General features: G+C 42.0%; 1 protein-coding gene across 3 annotated transcripts in view; it reads left to right on the plus strand.

Annotated features, from left to right (window-relative positions):
• Nucleotides 1-4,708: 4,708 nt before the first annotated feature.
• The window catches only part of FAM161A (FAM161 centrosomal protein A), a gene marked incomplete at its 5' end in the record, with an annotated part of 30,631 nt that continues 18,337 nt past the window's right edge, over nucleotides 4,709-17,002 (plus strand). For all 3 annotated transcript variants that reach the window (XM_079721465.1, XM_079721466.1, XM_079721467.1), the window contains one exon: nucleotides 4,709-4,885. In XM_079721465.1, coding sequence (XP_079577591.1) covers nucleotides 4,709-4,885 — 177 coding nt within the window. The remainder of the gene's footprint in view (nucleotides 4,886-17,002) is intronic.

Here is a 17,002-nt window from a genome sequence, read left to right on the forward strand (position 1 = left end):
GGTGGTTAGGACTCTGTGCTCTCACTGCTGAGGGCTCCAGTTTGATCCCTGGTTGGGAAACGAAGATCCCACAGCCCATGCAGAGCAGCCCTCCTCCCACCCCAAAATTATTCTAACACATGGCTTAAAAACCACTTAAAATATTTTATTAAATACATTAATATACTATCACAAATGAATATAATTATATAATATTACATTTTGTATCTTATATGTAAATTTAAATATAATTAATATATGGTTTCTATTTATTTAATATACATTTAAGTGGTTTCTAAGGAACATATTAATATATTAATAAATATATTTATTTCATATATAATTTAAGTATATATACTTACTATATATTTTATAATTTCTTTCATGAATTCTTCTGTAACCCATGAATTGTTTTTTAGAAGTATTTTAGAGTTTCCAAACTGAAAGCCTTTTCTAGTTTTTAAAAAAGATTTAATGTCTAACTTAATTGCATTAAGTGATCAGAGAATGTTAACTGTATAATATTAATCCTTTGAAGTCTGTTGAGGCTAGCTTTATGGCTGAGTGCTATGGTTTCTTTCTATAATGTTCCTAAGATAATATATATTCTCCAATTGTTATATATATATTTATATAAATTTATTTCTATAATATAATATATAAAATATATTTATATACATATTAGAAAAAATATATTTTCTAATAGACATATGTTACCTAATTATAATTGTGCTGTTCAAATCTTCTATATCCCTCCATATATACACAAATGTATCAAAGACACTTACAGGACTGTTCATAGCTGCTTTATTCACAATAGCAAATGTGGCAGTCATCTAGCTTAGCTGCTTAGATCTCCTTTAAAGACAGGCTCTGCTGTGAGGAGTGCAGTCAATTGACACAGCAGTGTGCAGGGGCCTGTTAGTACTGGCTTGAAAGACCTGACTGTAAAAATTTCAGGATATTTGCAAACTGTTAAACACAGCCATTATTAAAAATTGTTTTGCTAAATTGTAATTAAATAAATTATATTTAAAACAAAGATAATTTCTCAAAACTCTTCACTTCCTCTTCTGTTACTACATTTTACTTATACTTAGGCTCTCAAGATTATTTGCATCTACTCTATCTGTATGATGGAAAAACTATATAATGGTGTCCTATTGGGCATCATTCCCCAAGTTCATGTGCAGTGATGTCACACTGGTTACTTGAAATTGGCCTTGGTGAGGGTACTGACATCATGGAAATCAGCGAGTGCTACAGGTTGGGTTTTAAACTTAAAACAATGAGGAAAATGCTAATAATACAGAAAAAAAACTTAGTGTGTGGTGTCTGTAGCTGTCACATTGTGAACAGCACAAAAATTTAAGGAAAATTCTTTTAGTATTAGAAAAGTATTTATCTATTCTAGCAAAAAAGTTACTCACAACATTGGCAGACAAGTGAAATTCTGACATACATGTTGGTTGTTTCACTTTCATCTTAGTCATTAATATAAACAAAAATATCAACCAGCATTCATGCTGGAACTACATTCACCAGTTGCAACCATAGGTTGGCTATAGATACAAGAGTTCAGCAAAAACCAATGAAAGTACTCTGGGAGAATCATTTGTGAGGGATTTACAGTAAAGAGTATGTTTTATTTATAAGTTTTGTGCTACAATTCTTTATATTACTAAAATTTATAAGTACAATCACATACACACACACATTCTCCCAGAGAGCCAGTCATCAAACATTTACCAGCATAACACTGGCTAACAGCCGGCAACCACAGCACTTCAGGGTTTTCCCACAGTGTTCCATTTGAGAACTTGCTCTTCAGAGGGAGTGCTAGCCAGTGATTCAGATGGCAGGGCTGGTAGGGTCTGGCCATGTCTGCTCTATGAGCAATCTTTGTGCTGGAGTTCTCTACGTGGCTGAGACTTTCTCAGACCTTCACTGTAGTTTCAACCTTCACCTACACAATTATTCTCCTTTCCCTCTCTTTTCTAAGGTGTTAGAATATATCTTGTTCTGAAAACATTCCTACTCCCCTCCCTTTATCTTTCACAGGAACTTCCCCCAATAACTCTCTTTCACTTCTAACTCCTTCCTGGTATCATCTTCCTGAAGGACCCAAACTGACAGCTGAAAATATGGAAACAACAGGTGAGTGAATAAACTTAAGAAAGTGGTAAAGACAATGTCAATGGCACGGATTAAATTTAAAAGTATGTCTTGGGGCTTCCCTGGTGGCGCAGTGGTTGAGAGTCCGCCTGCCGATGCAGGGGACACGGGTTCGTGACCCGGTCCGGGAAGATCACACATGCTGCGGAGCGGCTAGGCCCGTGAGACATGGCCACTGAGCCTGCGCTTCTGGAGCCTGTGCTCTGCAATGGGAGAGGCCACAACAGTGAGAGGCCCGCGTACCGCAAAAAAAAAAAAAAAAAAAAAAAGTATGCCTTGACTGTAACTGTTACATTATGAATAGCACAAAATAATGAGGAAAATTCTTCCAGTATTGGAAAACTATTATCTCAGCAAAGAATACTATTCAGCAATTAAAAAGGAACAGACCACTCATATATACAACATGGATGAATCCCAAAAAAACAATATGCTGATCAAAAGAAGTTAAGAGCAAAAGGAGTACATACAGTATGATTCCATTTATATGAAGTTCTATAACAGTCAAGGGAATGTGGAATGGGGAACAGACTGGGAAGGGGCACAAGGGATCTTTCCAGGATGACTGAAATGTTCTGTCTCTTAATATGATTTCATGAGTGTATGCATTTGTCAAAACGCATCCAGCTATACATTTTTTGTACACTTAAAAAATATATCTATTTATTTGGCTGTGCTGGGTGCGGCACACGGGATCTTCCTACGGCATGTGGGATCTTCAGTTGTGGCATGTTAACTCTTACTTGCAGCATGTGGGATCTAGTTCCTTGACTAGGGATCAAACCAGACCCCCTGCATTAGAAGCACAGAGTCTTAGCCACTGAACGTCCAGGGAGGTCCCCCAACTATACATTTAAGATCTATTCATTGCACTGTGTATGTTACATCTCAATATAAAAGTGCAAAAATAATTCTTCCTATGATGATGTAAGATTTGTCATTTTCTTCTTGTAGATCTGTCCATTTCTGCTGTATATATTTTGAGGCTATATTATTAGATATCTGCAAATTTATGTATATATAACTGAATGAGTTTGCTGTACATCTGAAACTAACACAACATTGTAAATCAACTATATTTCAATCAAAACAATTTTAAAAAGATATCTGCAGATTTAGAATATTGCTGATGAGTGGAAGCTTTTCTGCTCTTCTATAAACACATACAATATGTCCTCCACACTCATTCCTTCTATCCTATTCTAGCCTAATCTTCCATTTGCAGTGCTTCAGCACGTAGACTTGTCTTGCTGGTTTTGGGTCTGACTTAAAACGAATCCCAAGAGGGGGACGTGCAGCCACAGAACTAGCTGCATGCAAATGACTGGAAGTCCCTTCTCCGGTCACTTGGGGCATCCATACCTCATGGGCTTCCAACTCTGGCTTCTGCTCAAAATCCAGCCAGCGTCTGTTCCAGTGGTCGAAGCAAATGCTCAGTCAAAACAAAGAGCAGCCTGAAGAAGGTGAGGGAATAGGGGGTTTTGCAAGTGCTCACACTTCAGACCAGCGAACAAGAAAGACTTGGTATAAAGGGCTCAGATCTCAGAGAAGGGTTCTAGACATCGCGCGCTGCACACTCTACCTTTGTGGTGGCGGTGGCAGGTTGTATCGCAGGGAGTGGGAGGAAGCTGAAGAATAGGGAGGGGAAGGTTGCTGCAGCCTCAGCCTCAGGAGGTAGGGGCTTAGGTAGCAGGTGGCTGGACTGCACCACGCCTGCTATTTTAAGGCTAGGCCTCTCTTCCAGGCGCGTGGTGTAGAGGGAAGGCGTCATTTGAAGCACCCACATCCCAGGTGGGAGATGTTGATGGGGGTGAGATGGAGATGACACTTGTCTGTGGCTATTGCTGGGCTCTCTCGCCCTCCGACCCGCGCCACTATAAAGCTGAGGAACCCAAGGAGCAAACACGCGGTTCATACACTTGCACTGTCACTCACTGGTGGGTGGACCAGGCTCCACCCAACTCTGGGCTTTTATTGGTCAGCCGAGAGGGATAGCTAGCAGCCTCCTCCGGATTGGTCGATTTCTGCTAGCTCTCAAGTCAATCAGAACAGAATGTACTGGACTCCCATTCTCTGGCTTCCGGGGGAGCCATGTTGGGTAGCGGCATGCGAACCTTCCAGTCCTGAGACCGCAACGTGATAACATCCTCAGCTTTCCTCTGCCGCCGCCGTCTCCTCCTAACAGGTTATTTCAATGAATAAAAATGCGCTTTTTCACTCACAAAACGTGTCGTTTCATTAGTATAATGTGAGAAGCCTGCGTTTAGGCGGTGAAGCGCGAAGGAGGGGAAGAGGTGCCCTATTCTGCCCACCAGCCCTCTAAACCAGCAAAGATTCAATACTGATTCCCGCTATCCAGGAGGCCCCCACTTCGGGCCTCCCGCAGCGTGCGCCGGTTTTGAGTGACGTTTGGCCCGTTGCGGCACCTGTAGCGTCCTTAGTTACCGGACCCCTAGTAACCACCTCCCCAAGCAAGGAGCTATCGGGCGCCTACGGCCGCGCCGGCTTCCACGCCCCGGGCCAGCGCGGGCGCTCAGGCCTCGGTGGCGTGGTGATGGCTGCCTCGCACCGAGCAGCGAAGCTGGCGGCCAGCAGTCTCCAAACCCCGGTCAATCCCAGCACCGGAGCGCGGGTCACCCATTACGAACGCAAAGACCCCGTAGAGTCCCTGTCGGCGGCGGCGGCGGCCTTGGAGGAGGAGGAAGAGGCAGCGGGGTCGGCGCGGGCGCCGGTAATGCAGGGGCGGGAAGTGGGCTGGGGCTAGGCCCCGGGGGGGGTGCAACTGGAGGCTGGTTGGCGACCCCGCTGGTGAGGCGCGTGCTGGGAAACGCGCGCCCTGTCCAGATCCCTCCCTACTGGTGAGCCTGGCCCACCACGTTCTCTGTGATCCCACGGAAAATACTCAAAACCAAGGCGTTGAAAAGTCTTTTAACTTTAAGTAAAGAGATTGTTGTAAAAATTTCTTGGAGAGCATTTACTTTAGTCTGTTTCCAGAGAGTGAAAAGTACAGAACTTTACTCCTTATGCCCCGGCATCTGTTGGGAGTAGATATTTGCTTTTCTTTTTCTTCTTTTTTTTTTCAACTTGAGGAAAACTGTTCTAACCATAGAGGATAACCCATAAAACGCAACTGAATCAGCTGTGCTGTCAGGTGTGTTTTGTTGTCATCTTGATGTCTTGGTTATTGGTGCATTTTAATACAGAACATGAGAGATGATGTTTAAAACCAGCAAGAGTTCGCTGGGTAAATCAGACAGATATAGTTAAGCCTCCAGAGAAACAAATTACTGAGGTTCCAATGTTTCCACACGGCTCTTAAGGGTGGGGTGAGACAGCTTTTTCACTGATCAATTTTCGGTGTCCAATGTGTTGTGACCCACCTGTCTACCAGGTAGAGGGTCAAGTCTGCCATCGGCTCTGTTCACTTAAAAGATGGGAACCTTGAATTTTAACTAGTAATCTGCAGACATAAACCTCCTTAACCCCGGTTAAAGATTCTTAATACCATTTGTCCAAAGCTTCTCAGATTCAAAACATTGTGGTCTAGGGCTAATAGAAATTACTGGGTATTTTGGAATTCTAATCTCTTTAATCTACACTAAAACTGTTAATGAGAAAATCTGTAGCAACACCTTTTATGGGCAGTATTTTATTAACAGATAAACTACTTGAGGTTATCCAGAGTAAGGCAGATTGAGACCCTGAACATGAACCAGGGTCAGTGACCTAGGACCAGATTCATTCATGATAAATCTTCCTCTCAACACAAATTTCAGGAGCCAACGAAGGAGGCAAACTTACGTTGGAAAAAAATTTGAATGGAGAAAAAGGATTTGGAGTCCCGGGCTAGGATCTGTTCATTTGCTAGTTGATATTCAGAAGTAACTTCCTTCAATCTCAGTTTCCTTATCTGTAAAAGAACTATAATAACTGTCTCTCTTTCTTGTCTCACTGGGCTATTATAATAACCAAATGAGAGAGTATGTCATAGCTCAAGGACAGTTTGTATAAATTAGTAATAATAATAACAACTGCCAGTGGGACTGTTATTTGAACAACTCTCGCAAAGATTAAGTTCTACTTTGGCTTGCTGTGGTGGAGGAAGCAGTCAGTTCTGTAGCCACAGGTATACTTCCAGAGTGCCCTGGTAAACTGCAGATTTGTATGAGAAACATCACCTTAGGAGAGGTTAGCTTAATGAGCTAATCTCCAAGGGGCATGGTCCTACTGAAAAAGGAAGCTAAGTTTGGAGTTTGACACTGTTTTGAGACCACTGTACTTGAAGGACCCAAAAGCAAATCTGGATAAGCTGCCACTGTAGAAGGCCTGATGGTCAGAGGACATGGGGTTGGCAGACAAAGCACTGAAAAGCCAAGAAAGGGAGTGCAGGAGCCAAGCTTTGCCTTCTTCAAGAAGGCAAAACTCCTTCCAAGTTTGGCTTGGTCTCCACCTTGGGTTTTTTATTTTTCTATTTACTTGTTTTATTTATTTATTTATTTATTTATTTAGGCTTCATTGGGTCTTTGTTGCGGTGCACGGGCTTCTCATTGTGGTGGCTTCTCTTGTTGCAGAGCACAGGCTCTAGGTGCGCGGGCTTCAGTAGTTGCAGCACACGGGCTCAGTAGTTGTGGCGCACGGGCTTAGTTGCTCCGAGGCATGTGGGATCTTCCCGGACCAGGACTCGAACCTGTGTCCCCTGCAGTGGGAGCACAGAGTCTTAACCACTGCACCACCAGGGAAGTCCCTCCACCTTGGTTTTTCAAAGGTTAGTTTGTCTCAACTTCATCATCTATAAGATGGAGTAAACTCAGCTTACCAGAATCACCACACAAAATTGATTAGAGAACCAACTGTCACAGTAGGCCCCTTTAAGTCCTTTGGTTTGCCAAAGCAACCCCCGCCCCACCACCGGCTCCATGCACACCCCTTGCAGGACTCCGTGCCCATATAGGGCACTAAGTCATATTTCTTGAATCTAACCTCAGTTGGAGATATCAGTTCATAGACCTTGCTATGGGGTTGATGATGACATGGGTAAAGCACTATTCTATAATTCACAGTTAAAATTTCACTGACTTTCCTAGTGGGATGGCCTTCTCTTTTTCAGCAAATATTGAGCATTTATTAAGTGCCAGTCACAGACTATTCAGTAGTGAACGAAACAGACATAGCTCATGTCGTCACAGTGCTTCCATTCTGGTGGGGAAGTTAGACAATAAAAAATGAACAGTCAAATGATTGTAAGACAGGAAATGTTGGGAAAGAAATGAACAGCTTACTATAATTTAAAAAAGAAATAGGAAGGAACCTATTTCAGTGAGTTAACATTTAAGCCAATGCCTAATCGATGAGAAAGAGCAGCCATTTGAAGAGTGGGGGTGGGAAAAGCATTCCAGGCAGAGGGAGCGGCATATGCAGAGGCCCAAAGATAGGAAGAGAGAGAGTTTTGTGTGACTAAGGATCTGAAAGAAAGCCAATGGGACTGGAGAAGAGAGAGAGGGAGAGGGGAGGGGATGAGGTTGGAGAGGTAAGGAGGGCCTTGTAGACCAAGGTGAGGAGTTTAGCGTTTATTGCAGGTGCAATGAGAGGTCCTTGAAGACCTTTAAGTGACATGTTCCTATTTACATTTTAAAACGATGACTCTGATGGCTTTGTGGAGAATGATTGGAGGGTTTGACAAAGAAAGGAGACTGGGTAGGAGGCTTTTGCAGTAATTCAGGTGCTAGAAGTGGTGGCTTGGACCTAGAGCCCGGGGGAGATGGCAAGAAGTGGACAGATTTCATAGGACTTAGATTAGATTGGATGTGAAGGCCAAGGAAGAAGAAGTCAAGAATGCTCATTCCCACGTTTCTGGTTTGACCAGCTGCATAGAAGATAACATCATTTACTGAATTGTGGGTAACTTGGGGAGGAATAGATTCAGGGGCTGAGTGGGAATCAAGGTTTCAGTTTTGAACATGGTAAATTTGAGATACCTGTGAAACTACCAAGTGGAAAGATGTAGGAAGCAGTTGGGCCTATGAAACTGTAGTCCTGTTGGGTGTGGGACAGAGAATCTCCATCTGGAGTTTTCAGCATTTTTGAAGCACTGGATTAAGTCACTTAAGGGGAGAGTTCAGAGAAAGAAGAGAAGGGGCCTAGTATAGAACTCTTAAAACCCTTGGCATTTAACAGTCAGGTAGAGAAAAAGGGGGCAAAAGAGATTAAGACCAGCTACAGTGGTAGAAGAATTATTGCAGGGGTGTGGAAGTTTCCAATTTATTGCTTTCAATGCTAAGGGAAAGGGGCAAATGCTGCTAAGAGAAGGACATTTCATCCCCGAAGCAGGAGGGAAGGAGCAAAGGGGTACAAAGGCAGGCAGTTTTGTAGATGGGAAGATGAGGGAACTTCCCTCTGACGGGTTTTTTTTTTACTGAAGAAACAAAGGAATTATCATGGGTAGTTGGGAGTCGGGGTGGGAGCAGGTAGAAGAGCAAGGGACAGGTAGGCAGGATCTCTGGGGCAGTGTGAGAGCCACTTCCCCAAGGAGCACGGGAGGTGCCAGGCAGACCAAGTAGCCATGAGAAATTGTTCATTTTTTAATTTAGTATTAATATTCACAAAACATTCTTTTTCTTTTTAAGTTACATTTTAATTATAGAAGTAATACATGAACACATTCTCCTTTTAAAGTTTCAAATGTTATACCGTGCTTGCTTCGGCAGCACATATACTAAAGTTGGAACAATACAGAGAAGATTAGCACGGCTCCTGTGCAAGGATGACACTTAAATTAGTGAAGTGATCCATATTTTTATAAAGATGTTAAAAAAATGTTATAAATACGGGTTAGGCCCTTTTAACACTTCTCCCCTCTAAAAGAAAATCTGGTTCCCCCCTCCCTCCTCATCAGTAGCCACTGTTTTGAAACTGATATAAATTCTGGGCTTTTTCCTGTCTCCTGTGTACATAATATTTTAATATATGGTAGCATTTTATAGATACATATTGTTCTGCCACTTGCTTTTTTTCTCTTATGTACATTTAGATCTGCTTCATTCCTTACAAATCCCTTTAATGCAAAAAATTTTTTAAATAAAAATTCCATAATTGTAGATGATAGTAGATCGACTATAACACAAATAATTATGAGTGCTGATTACTAATGAAGCAACATGTGTTGGAAGGAGACATCATCTAAATGGGTCAAGCCAATCTAGGGAAGATTATCCTCTAATCTAGTGGCTGCATGAACAAAAACATTCCACAGAAAGCTCAACAATTAAAGGGAAAGGGTGCTATTTTAGGCTCTTGGAAAATAATGTCCTTGGCCTAGATTATTTGAACTACTAAATGTTTCCTTCTGTGTGGAGACAATTTAAGATGAAATTAGAGTTGGAAGTTGCTTATTAACCATTTATCTGTTTTGGGTAAAACACTGTGAGATCAGTTTACCCGAAAAGTTCAGGCTAGTGTTACCAGTATTAAGCTGAAATGGAATGGATACTGTGCAAAAGTCAGTGCATAAGTATAATTATCGTTTACCGCATCTCTTCAGAAGCTACTCATCCTTCTATATCTTTTTCAAACAGTTTTTCCAGGTTCAAATAAACTTCATCCTTTCTGTGAAAATGATTGTTATAAGGACTCCTTTTAAGGAGTGTTCTAAAAGAATGAATGGAGAGCACGTGGATGCTTTTGCCTAAAAGCGAGTCTTTGGAATATCCACTCTGTTTCAATGGTAGTTTTTGGAAAATAAGCCCTTTCCTTAATACTCAGTAGGATATCACTCTTGAGCAGCCAATATTTCTTTGATTCAGTCTTTATGAGGGAATACCTGTCCTCTTCCCTTGGGAGAAACTTAATATTGTTTTAGCTGGACATTCGCTCATCCAACAAATACTTATTGAGCATCTGCCATTGGCCAGGCACTTTTCTAGGCGCTGGGGAACAACTGAACGAAGTACACAAACGCTTTGCTTTTGTGATGCTCACTTTTTGGTGGAGGCAGGCATCCAGTACACAAATCAGCAGAGATATCAGTTGGTGGTGAGTACTTATGAGAGAAAGCAGCAAAGGGAGGCTGACAGTGAGTCAGGGGAGAGGCTGTAATTTCTTTTTTTTTTTTTTTCCTTTCTTGTTTTTGCGGTATGCGGGCCTCTCACCGTTGCGGCCTCTCCCGTTGCGGAGCACAGGCTCCGGACGCGCAGGCTCAGCGGCCATGGCTCACGGACCCAGCCGCTCCGCGGCACATGGGATCCTCCCGGACAGGGGCATGAACCCGCGTCCCCTGCATCGGCAGGCGGACTCTCAACCACTGCGCCACCAGGGAAACCCTGTAATTTCAAACAGGGTAGTCAATGAAGGCCTTGCTGAGAAGATGACATTTTGAGTGAAGGTCTGAAGGAGTGAGCAGTTGGGCTGTTCAGATATATGGAGGCAGGGAGAGGGAACAGTAAGCCCTTGAGGTGATCTCGCTGATTCTGTGAGCTTCGGAAAAACTGCAAACTGGAATCGGCCACTTTTGCTAGTAGGAGCTCCTGCCGCCCGGACGAGGAACCCTGCTGGGGCGGTACAAGCGGATTAGCAGATGGAGAACTAACAGGAAGGAATAAGTCCCTGCTTCTTCCTCCAGCCTTGCAGTCTCCCTGTAGCCCCACTGTTAGCAGAGTCTAGCGGGAAGCAGCTGGCAAAGCGGAAATGTGGTTTGCAGAGTCCCAAGCCCAGCATCACATAGCATGGCTTTGGAGCCGAGACACCGGTTTAACACCTGGCACACATACTTTATGTATCGTAAAGCTAAAGTTCAAAAGGCTAGGGCCCACGTCACATGGCGAAGAAGTGCAGAACCTAGGCATGAATGAGAATGCTGACACCACGTCTGTAATCTTTTCCCCACGCCACGAGAACGCTCCAAACTGAAAAGTTACTTAACTTTCATCAAACCCTTTCAGCTTTGAAGGGTTGTAAAGGGGCTGAAACCAGGTGACCCGTGAGTGGTCAGGAGCCAGTGGTAGACAAGAAACAGAAACCACCGCCTGCTTGCCCTAACTTCCCTTTCCAGGCTTGCTTCCCAAAATTGCTTTATGCATTTTTACTTTCCTTTTAGCCTGCAGCTGTGTGCACGTTGCTTTCCACCACACACCACCGTCCCCATCCCCATCACTTTTGCTAACGTCGTTTCCTATGGAGTACCTGTTCCCTCTTTCCCCATATATAATACTTTCTATGATCCCCCAGATTCTTCCATTCGTTGACTCAGCCCAAATATCACCTCCTATAGGAAGCCTTCCCTTATCTTCCAAACTCAAACCAAACCAAAGCTCCCTTCTTTTAAATACCCTTATCACTTTGTTGCTGAACTCAAGTTTGTGTGCCTAATGCACAGTGAAGCCAAACAAACCAAAATAGTGGAGTTTGGAGCAGAGAAAGGTTTATTGCAACCCCAAGCAAGGAGAATAGGTGGCTTGTGCTCAAAAAGCCCAAACTCCCCTAATGGGGAAGAGTTTTTATAGGCAGAATTAGTGGGGAGGGCTGCAGGGTGTGTAACCTTTCTCTGATTGGTTGATGGGGAGGTAACAGGGTGGTGTTCCAGGAATCTCAGTCATCAGCCTTCTGGTTCCAGCCAGTCTGGGGTCCATGTGCTTGGGCTCAGCCTAAAGTTACCATCCTCCACCTGGGTGGGGGTCTTAGTTCCTGTAGAAGAACTCAGAGATTCGTATCAGATTGTTACATATATCCCTTGAGGAGGAACCAGGACCCTCCCCTTTCCTTCACTACTGTTTCTTGATTGCTTTTCCTTTGTTTCTGCATTCCCTCACTCCTCAAATTAGTAACTGTTTGAAGCTGCCCTTTGAAATGGGGACACAGAAAGACTTCTGTGCCCAGGAGGACCCTACAGGGTTCTGCTCAGTTTCAACTAGATCTTTGTATCTCTCATGACCACTGTCCATTTCATGTTAGTCCTCCTGTCACTGCTTATTTAGATGCTGGTGTTTGCCAACATTTCCATCCTCAGGTTCTTGCCTCTCATTGCCCACAGGCAACCTTATCCACACCCAAGGCTGCCCCTGCACTTCTGTGTGCATTGCTGGCTCCCATATCTCTATGTCCAGCCCAGCCTTCTTACCAGGTCTCCAGACCTATTTTCCCCCATTTCCTGTACATTTGGCTGCCCTACTATCCTCTCACACTTAGTGTGTATAAAACAGAGATTAGTTTCCTTTCCCTAAAATACTCTTCCTCCCTGTATTCCCTATATTAATGAATGGAAGCCCCGTCATCTACCTAGACATACAGCACTCCAAAAAGAAACCTTTTCAGTTTCTTGCCCACAGTCCAAGCTATTATCAAGTTGATGATTCAGCTTCTTAAATCTCCCAAGGCAGCCTCCTTTCTTGTGTTCCTGGTGCTGTTCCCTAATTCTGCCCTTAATACCTCTAACTCGGACCCTTGCAGTAGCCCATCAACTGCTGCCAACCTTGCTTCCCTTCACTCCACCTCACTTGCTACCAGAGAGTCCTTCTGAGTGTTACTGACCATGTCTGTCCTCTACTCACATCCTTTAAGGCTCCTGTTGCCTGTGGCTTGGCCCCCTGGACTCTTGGTACTCTTGGTTGGGGCTTTTTAAAAAAATATATTTATTTATTTATTTTTGGCTGTGTCAGGTCTTTGTTGCAGCACGCGGGATCTTTCATTGCAGTGCACAGGCTCGTGTCCAGTGGTGAAAGTGGGATGTTAAAGTCCCCTACTATGGTTGTGTTACTGTCGATTTCCCCTTTTATGGCCGTTAGTATTTGCCTTATGTATTGAGGTGCTCCTATGTTGGGTGCATAAATATTTACAATTGTTATATCTTCTTCTTGGATCGATCCCTTGATCATTATGTAGTGTCCTTCTTTGTCTCTTGTAATAGTCTTTGTTTTAAAGTCTATTTTGTCTGATATGAGAATTCCCACTCCAGGTTTCTTTTGATTTCCATTTGTATGGCATATCTTTTTCCATCCCCTCACTTTCAGTCTGTATGTGTCCCTAGGTCTGAAGTGGGTCTCTTGTAGACAGCATATATACAGGTCTTGTTTTTGTATCCATTCAGCCAGTCTATGTCTTTTGGTTGGAAAATTTAATCCATTTACATTTAAGGTAATTATCTATATGTATGTTCCTATTACCATTTTCTTAATTGTTTTGGGTTTGTTATTGTAGGTGTTTTCCTTCTCTTGTGTTTTCTGCCTAGAGAAGTTCCTTTAGCATTTGTTGTAAAGCTGGTTTGGTGGTGCTGAATTCTCTTAGCTTTTGCTTGTCTGTAAAGGTTTTAATTTCTCCATCAAATCTGAATGAGATCCTTGCTGGGTAATCTTGGTTGTAGGTTTTTCTCCTTTATCACTTTAAATACATCCTGCCACTCCCTTCTGCCTCGCAGAGTTTCTGCTGAAAGATCAGCTGTTAACCTTATGGGGATTCCCTTGTGTGTTATTTGTTGTTTTTCTCTTGCTGCTTTTAATATTTTTTCTTTGTATTTAATTTTTTTTTTTTTATTATTTTTTTTTTTTTTATTTTTATTTTTTGCTTTATCACAAATTTAATCAGTTATATGTATACATATGTTCCCATATCCCCTCCCTTTTGCGTCTCCCTCCCACCCTCCCTATCCCACCCCTCCAGGCAGTCACAAAGCACCGAGCTGATCTCCCTGTGCTATGCGGCTGCTTCCCACTAGCTATCTACCTTACGTTTGGTAGTGTATATATGTCCATGCCGCTCTTTCACTTTGTCACAGCTTACCCTTCCCCCTCCCCATATCCTCAAGTCCATTCTCTAGTAGGTCTGTGTCTTTATTCCTGTCTTACCCCTATGTTCTTCATGACCTTTTTTTTTCTTAAATTCCATATATATGTGTCAGCATACAGTATTTGTCTTTCTCTTTCTGACTTACTTCACTCTGTATGACAGACTCTAGGTCCATCCACCTCATTACAAATAGTTCAATTTCATTTCTTTTTATGGCTGAGTAATATTCCATTGTATGTATGTGCCACATCTTCTTTACCCATTCATCCAATGATGGACACTTAGGTTGTTTCCATCTCCGGGCTATTGTAAATAGGGCTGCTATGAACATTTTGGTACATGTCTCTTTTTGAATTATGGTTTTCTCAGGGTATATGCCCAGTAGTGGGATTGCAGGGTCATATGGTAGTTCTATTTGTAGTTTTTTAAGGAACCTCCATACCGTTCTCCATAGTGGCTGTACCAATTCACATTCCCACCAGCAGTGCAAGAGTGTTCCCTTTTTTCCACACCCTCTCCAGCATTTATTGTTTCTAGATTTTTTGATGATGGCCATTCTGACTGGTGTGAGATGATATCTCATTGTAGTTTTGATTTGCATTTCTCTAATTAGTAAAGATGTTGAGCATCCTTTCATGTGTTTGTTGGCAGTCTGTATATCTTCTGTGGAGAAATGTCTATTTAGGTCTTCTGCCCATTTTTGGATTGGGTTGTTTGTTTTTTTGTTATTGAGCTGCATGAGCTGCTTATAAATTTTGGAGATTAATCCTTTGTCAGTTGCTTCATTTGCAAATATTTTCTCCCATTCTGAGGGTTGTCTTTTGGTCTTGTTTATGGTTTCCTTTGCTGTGCAAAAGCTTTTAAGTTTCATTAGGTCCCATGTGTTTATTTTTGTCTTTATTTCCATTTCTCTAGGAGGTGGGTCAAAAAGGATCTTGCTGTGATTTATGTCATAGAGTGTTCTGCCTATGTTGTCCTCTAAGAGTTTGATAGTGTCTGGCCTTACATTTAGGTCTTTAATCCATTTTGAGCTTATTTTTGTGTATGGTGTTAGGGAGTGATCGAATCTCATACTTTTACATGTCCCTGTCCAGTTTTCCCAACACCACTTATTGAAGAGACTGTCCTTTCTCCACTGTACATTCCTGCCTCCTTTATCAAAGATAAGGTGACCATATGTCCGTGGGTTTATCTCTGGGCTTTCTATCCTGTTCCATTGATCTATCTTTCTGTTTCTGTGCCAGTACCATACTGTCTTGATTACTGCAGCTTTGTAGTATAGTCTGAAGTCAGGGAGCCTGATTCCTCCAGCTCCATTTTTCGTTCTCAAGATTGCTTTGGCTATTCGGGGTCTTTTGTGTTTCCATACAAATTTTGAAATTTTTTGTTCTAGTTCTGTGAAAAATGCCAGTGGTATTTTGATAGGGATTGCATTGAATCTGTAGATTGCTTTGGGTAGTAGAGTCATTTTCACAATGTTGATTCTTCCAATCCAAGAACATGGTACATCTCTCCATCTATTTGTATCATCTTTAATTTCTTTCATCAGTGTCTTATAATTTTCTGCATACAGGTCTTTTGTCTCCTTAGGTAGGTTTATTCCTAGATATTTTATTCTTTTTGTTGCAATGGTAAATGGGAGTGTTTCCTTGATTTCACTTTCAGATTTTTCATCATTAGTATATAGGAATGCCAGAGATTTCTGTGCATTAATTTTGTATCCTGCAACTTTACCAAATTCATTGATTAGCTCTAGTAGTTTTCTGGTAGCATCTTTAGGATTCTCTATGTATAGTATCATGTCATCTGCAAACAGTGACAGCTTTACTTCTTCTTTTCCAATTTGGATTCCTTTTATTTGCTTTTCTTCTCTGATTGCTGTGGCTAAAACTTCCAAAACTATGTTGAATAAGAGTGGTGAGAGTGGGCAACCTTGTCTTGTTCCTGATCTTAGTGGAAATGGTTTCAGTTTTTCACCATTGAGGACGATGCTGGCTGTGGGTTTGTCATATATGGCCTTTATTATGTTGAGGAAAGTTCCCTCTATGCCTACTTTCTGCAGGGTTTTTATCATGAATGGGTGTTGAATTTTGTCGAAAGCTTTCTCTGCATCTATTGAGATGATCATATGGTTTTTCTCCTTCAATTTGTTAATATGGTGTATCACGTTGATTGATTTGCGTATATTGAAGAATCCTTGCATTCCTGGGATAAACCCCACTTGATCATGGTGTATGATCCTTTTAATGTGCTGTTGGATTCTGTTTGCTAGTATTTTGTTGAGGATTTTTGCATCTATGTTCATCAGTGATATTGGCCTGTAGTTTTCTTTCTTTGTGACATCCTTGTCTGGTTTTGGTATCAAGGTGATGGTGGCCTCGTAGAATGAGTTTGGGAGTGTTCCTCCCTCTGCTATATTTTGGAAGAGTTTGAGAAGGATAGGCGTTAGCTCTTCTCTAAATGCTTGATAGAATTCGCCTGTGAAGCCATCTGGTCCTGGGCTTTTGTTTGTTGGAAGATTTTTTATCACAGTTTCAATTTCAGTGCTTGTGATTGGTCTGTTCATATGTTCTATTTCTTCCTGATTCAGTCTTGGCAGGTTGTGCATTTCTAAGAATTTGTCCATTTCTTCCAGGTTGTCCATTTTATTGGCATAGAGTTGCTTATAGTAATCTCTCACGATCTTTTGTATTTCTGCAGTGTCAGTTGTTACTTCTCCTTTTTCATTTCTAATTCTATTGATTTGAGTCTTCTCCCTTTTTTTCTTGATGAGTCTGGCTAATGGTTTATCAATTTTGTTTATCTTCTCAAAGAACCAGCTTTTAGTTTTATTGATCTTTGCTATCGTTTCCTTCATTTCTTTTTCATTTATTTCTGATCTGATTTTTATGATTTCTTTCCTTCTGCTAACTTTGGGATGTTTTTGTTCTTCTTTCTCTAATTGCTTTAGGTGCAAGGTTAGGTTGTTTAGTCGAGATATTTCCTGTTTCTTAAGGTGGGATTGTATTGCTATAAACTTCCCTCTTAGAACTGCTTTTGCTGCATCCCATAGGTTTTGGGTCGTCGTGTCTCCATTGTC

This window comes from Hyperoodon ampullatus (assembly GCF_949752795.1).
Source record: "Hyperoodon ampullatus genome assembly, chromosome: 15".
Taxonomy (NCBI): domain Eukaryota; kingdom Metazoa; phylum Chordata; class Mammalia; order Artiodactyla; family Ziphiidae; genus Hyperoodon; species Hyperoodon ampullatus.